Source organism: Aplysia californica, unplaced genomic scaffold (assembly GCF_000002075.1).
Source record: "Aplysia californica isolate F4 #8 unplaced genomic scaffold, AplCal3.0 scaffold00519, whole genome shotgun sequence".
NCBI classification, from domain to species: domain Eukaryota; kingdom Metazoa; phylum Mollusca; class Gastropoda; order Aplysiida; family Aplysiidae; genus Aplysia; species Aplysia californica.
Genome location: NW_004797789.1, coordinates 146112 through 151746, shown reverse-complemented (window position 1 = coordinate 151746; position 5635 = coordinate 146112). Strand labels below are relative to the sequence as shown.

The window sequence follows — 5635 nt, the reverse complement described above, 5'->3', positions numbered from 1 at the left end:
GAAGGGGAGATAAGGACGATAGATGTTTGATAGGAAAGAAGAAGCAAACCACACCAAGAGCACCCGCCAACCACCCACCAAAAAAAAAATTTTTTTTTTAAACTTCCTTCTAATACTGCCACTGCAAAGCGCCGGGCTGCAAATGCAGAAAGCATACCAAACACGTTCTCAAAGCCACAATACTCTTTTAAAGGACTTTGCAATAAACAAGGATAACTTACAGAGGCAAATATTTTGCTGATGGCTGCCTCAATCTGAAATTCTGCTGAGCCTTGGTCCATGTTGGCAGAGATCATGTAGGCCATCGACTGTCAGGGGAAATTGAAGAATGAAATATGAGGACAAACCATTCTGTAATATTTTTTCCTAAGATACCTGCCTTCAAATGCAAATAAAGGTTGTGCCAATGTAGCAAACTACGAGATAAATACACAACATGATACATTGTTGAACCACAATCTGAAATAAACAGATTGCACTGTTGAACCAAACTTTGAAATAAACCAATTGCTGAACCAAATTATGAAATTAACAGATTGCTAAATCAAACAATAGAATAAACAGATTGCTGAACCAAACTTTGAAATAACAGATTGCATGGTTGAACCTCAAAAACCCTTGTAGGTCCAAATGTTCACAACACACACCATAAGCGTTCACTTTGTGCCATGTTCACATTAACGACTGCCTTTCTGTGTACTGTATGACCAGGTGAGGCAGCACAGAAAGAAGCCACCATGGGACAATCACTGATAACAAAAAGAGGTAGAGGCAAATCGTCGGACAGCAGTTAAAATGTCCTACACCTACAATTTGGAGAAGAAAAAATATATAACACTATATTAATCAATCATATCAGATGCATGTGCTCAAGAAATATTTTGTAGAAATTCAAATTTTAAACATAAAAAAGCAACCCCCCCCCCAAAAAAAAACCCCCCCTCATATTTAGGTATAATGGACAAAAGAACAAAACAGTTTTTTTCTCTCCAGAGAAATTTTGCTTTTGGGGCTTAGTACATTTTAGCAGCTTGCTGATGAAATGCAGTTGAGTCCTTAGACACTTGAGTCGACATAAAGTCTTTGATTACTGTATTCTCACTAGAAAAATGGAAGAAAGAGGCAGAGGTAAACCAAAAATAAACATCTCAGAGACATCTAGACTCTAGATATTATTCTCTGCCACTCTTCTCTAGATTCTAGGTGGCCTTCCCCTTAATCTTTTACCGAGGGGATCCCAATCCAACACTTTCTTTGTTACTACATAGCTGCCTAGCTTCCTGAGAGTAGGTTCGATCCATCACCACCACCTTCTTCCCACTTCCATCTTCAGCTGGGCTCTGTCTTGTGCTCCTTAAAACTTCCTCGTTGGTGACCCCGTCTGTCCTTCTGATCCTGAATAACTTTCTCAGACATTTGTGAGGCAGCGTGGTGGAATCAGGCTCTCGTCAATTTTTGGGCATGTAGAGTTATTGGTATCATCCTATAGCTTGTTCACTTGTCTTTATTTGGATGAAAAAAATATCGATTTACCTTAAATACAAGTCGAGATATTTGCGAATGAAGGAGGGGGGGTTACCTGTTTTCAGAGGTAAAATTAGTCAGAAAATTGCCGCCAAAGATTAGTTATTTCCTTAGCTTAACAGTCCGTGGTAACAGAAAATTTACATTTTTGTGCTTTTAATCAACGTGTTTCAGTAAAATCCACACAGAAATGAGTTCTTTAATGGACATGAAAGGTGTTGAACCAAAAAAACAAAAATTTGATAAAAACTCACAAACCTGCGGAAAAATGCAAGTTTCTTCACTTTGATAATTTTGACGAGAGCCTGATTCCACCACACTGCCTCACATTTGTCTTTAAAAAATGACAACACTTACACATTTCACTCAAACATTTCCTCTTCCATCTCCTCTCCTCCCCTATTCCCCCCCCCCCCCTCCCTCCTCCTGCCCCCCTATTCCCCCCTCTCAGATGCCCCCGTCCTCACCTCTGTGACATACTGCAGGACTGTCATTCGTGCAATTTTCTCCTGGATGGCTCCGTAGGTTTCAATCTTTCTTCCAAACTGGGTTCTGTTTGCTGCGTGCTCCACCTATAGGATGTGAGGACAAAAGCAGCAAACAAACAATCAACAGGTCACAGGAGTAAATCAAGAATGAAAGGAGAGGACGACAGAGGAGGAGTAAATAAATATGTAGTGAAGTCTTATTTAGAGAGATCTCAGCATCTGCTATCGTCTTCTGTTTTACCTTTTCTTTTCCAACCATACAGCACTTTTTTTTTTCGTTTTCTACTTTCTTTTTTTTTTTTTTTAATTAAATTGTATAAGAGCCTTTCCTGTTATGGGCAAAGTGAGAACAGCCCTGGGCCTTACACGTGTAGGAGGATGGCTGAGAAGAAAGACTGGCTGAGGTGATGATGAGTGAGACACAGAATTTATTACTGCAGGCTGAGATAACTACAAGCACATCCAAACAAAGTAATGCCTCTCCCACCCCCTTTTCACAAACTAGCCTTTTTTTTTCTTGTAGAAAATGATTCCAAATGTTACACAGAGAAATATTATGTCCGCACAATTTGTTCTTAAAAAAAAAGAAAAAGAAATAGCTGAAAAAATAGTAGAGAGATAACTTGAATAACATTGTCAATGGTATTTTCTCAAGTTCCTTCAATAATCTCTCTGTTAGAATGAACAAAATACCCAGCACTATAGTAAGTAGACAAATACCACGCACAATGAGTAATCATATGTGAGGCAGCGTGGTGGAATCAGGCTCTCGTCAAAATAATGAAATCGAAGAAAACAGCAGTTTTTTCCCTGCTTAGAAATTTTTATCAATTTTTTGTTTTTAGGTTCAACACCTTTTATGTACATTTATAAACACATTCCTTTGAGGATGTCACCGAAAACGCTGATTAAAGGCTCAAAAATATAAATTTACAATTTCCATGGACTCTCCAGGTTTGGAATTTACAAAGCTTTGGCAACCATTTTGTTGCTAATTTTACCTCCTAAACGGGTGACCCCATCTCCTTCCATCCAAAAGATCTCCACTTCTATTGAAGATGGATGGGTAATTTTTTCATTGAAAGCAAGACAAATGAACAAGCTTTCAGATGATACCAATAACTCAATATGCCTAAAAATTGACGAGAGCCTGATTCCACCACGCTGCCTCACATATTCCGAAACACTCAACTGATGCACAATCTGGGACGTTTCTATAACATTAACTTACTGCCGAGAGAATTCCCATAAAAATCCGGAGCTTATACAAGACGAGTTGAAATACCAAGGCGAGTACGGGTTCTTTGTTATGGAATTTCCGCAGCCCTACGCTATTGAACTTTTTTACAGATGGAGTTGATAATGATGGGGGATGAAGTACGGAACTGTCAGAAAGTACTAATGTACTATCACCTCTTGTTCACAACTCCATTTTATGAAGTAGATAAAACTCCATTTTCTCGTCCTCTGAACGGGGGCCATATTGGACAATTTAGACTGCAACCAATACTTTTTAACTTCAAAGCAAAACACTTCACCAACAAAGATTTCTCTTAAACAACTTACAGCCTTGCTAATGCAGTAGCGCTGAGTCCCGGCTAGACAGGCAGCCATGCCAAATCTTCCATTGTTCAGAATGTTCATTGCCACTTTGAAACCACCACCAATACCTGAAGACAAACAAAATATTTTAATAATTTAACCAGAAAGCATTTATAGATAAACAGAAATATTTCCATCACTAATGAGTTTGAGTAAAGAGAGGTACATAGACAGAAGAATGGTTACTAAGAGCAGTGTAATTGAAAGACACACTGACACACACACAGAAACAGCAAAAGAAAAGGAAAGGAAAGAAGTCAAATTTATCAGCAACACCTTTCACCCACCCACTCCTTTCTCTAAATTTATAATAAAACGTTGAAGTTTCCGTATTATCTCATGGTTATCAATGAGGTCTTACATTTAAAAATGTGTTTATACTAATAATACAATAATAAGAACCAGTGCTTTACCTCTGTGATAAAACAAAGACTTACCAGTAACAACGAAATGTTTCCAATCAAATATCATGCATTGGATAGGTAAAAAAATATTTATATCTTTGCCTCCAAGTTGGGTTGGTGGGTGGGAGGGTAGTAAGGAAGAAGAAGAAAAGTAGGGCCTTCCAGCAACATTATAACATCATCCAACTTGAGGGGGGGGGGCAGGGTATTAAAATATATTTTGCAAAAGACTACACCAAAGCATGGAGAACTCACCACCAAGAACATTCTCTTTGGGAATCTTCACGTCCTCAAAGTACACCTCAGCAGTGTTGGACGCCTTGATGCCCATCTTCTTCTCTGGAGGACCACTGAAAAGATTAAAGAAACATCTCCGTTCCGACACCGTTCTCAACATTATTGTGATCATCATCTTCATCACAATCATTTCCATACAACTTTCCTGCTGTGGTCATCATCTTCATCACCATCATTTCCATACAATTTTCCCGCCTCATGAGTGGGGGCTACCGTGATAACACATTTTCCTCCTCAATTTACAAATATCTGGCACCAAATAAATCACAACATGGTGTGTCTATGTGTGTGTGTGTGGGGGGGGGGGGAGCAAAACTAACAAACTTAGGTCCCCTTGCCCACCTCCTCCTCCATAAAACTCAATCTCCCACAGTCAGCTGTTTTGGGTTATCAGTCAAAAACCTCAAATTTCTCAAAACAGTGAGTTTCGGAATCTGAACTTCAAGCGATGATAACTTTGGAACCAAACTGTTTCCATCCACTTGTAGGGCTTGAACATATTTTTTGGTGAAACGCGTATTGTTATACTGTCAAAATATGACACGTGACTATTCTGTCATGTTGTAACACATATGTGAGGCAGCGCGGTGGAATCAGGCTCTTGTCAAAATAATCAAAATTAAGAAACTTGCACTTTTCCGCAGGTTTGTGAATTATTATCAAATTTTTGTTTTTTTAGCTCAACACCTTTCATGCCCGTTAAAGAACTCATTTCTCTGTGGATTTTTCTTAAAAACGTTGATTAAAGGCACAAAAAATGTCAATTTTCAGTTACCACAGACTCTTAAGCTAAGGAAATAACCAATCTTTGGCGGCCATTTTCTCACTAATTTTACCTCTGAAAACAGGTGACCCCACGTCCTTCATTCGCAAATATCTCGACTTGTACTCAAGATAAATGGAGGATATTTTTTTCATTGAAATAAAGACAAGTGAACAAGCTTTAAGATAATACCAATAACTCTACTTGCCCAAAAATTGACGAGAGCCTGATTCCACCACGCTGCCTCACATATAGACATGCAGGAATTTGAAAAATCAGCCAGGGGGGAGGAGACTATCTCAACTTAACCAGTATGTGTCAAAGACCATGTAAACATTTCCAGAACTCACTTTGAGACTCCTCCAAAGCTTCTCTCCACTATAAATGCTGTCACTTTGTCCTTGCTGACCCCCGTCTTTGGGTCTGTGACTTCACACTGGAGAATACACACAAGGAAAAACGTGTTTGTTAGAGGGAAGAGACAGGCACAGCGAATACACACAAGGAAAAACGTGTTTGTTAGAGGGAAGAGACAGGCACAGCGAATACACACAAGA

The 5635-nt window shown here is 39.0% G+C and overlaps 1 protein-coding gene across 1 annotated transcript in view; it reads right to left on the bottom strand.

Moving 5' to 3' along the window:
• LOC101854599 (very long-chain specific acyl-CoA dehydrogenase, mitochondrial) overlaps nucleotides 1-5635 on the bottom strand; it is a 34974-nt gene that overhangs the window by 14237 nt on the left and 15102 nt on the right. The window contains exon 12 of the mRNA XM_005106207.3: nucleotides 222-308. Within this exon, the coding sequence (XP_005106264.1) occupies nucleotides 222-308 (87 nt within the window). The remainder of the gene's footprint in view (nucleotides 1-221; nucleotides 309-5635) is intronic.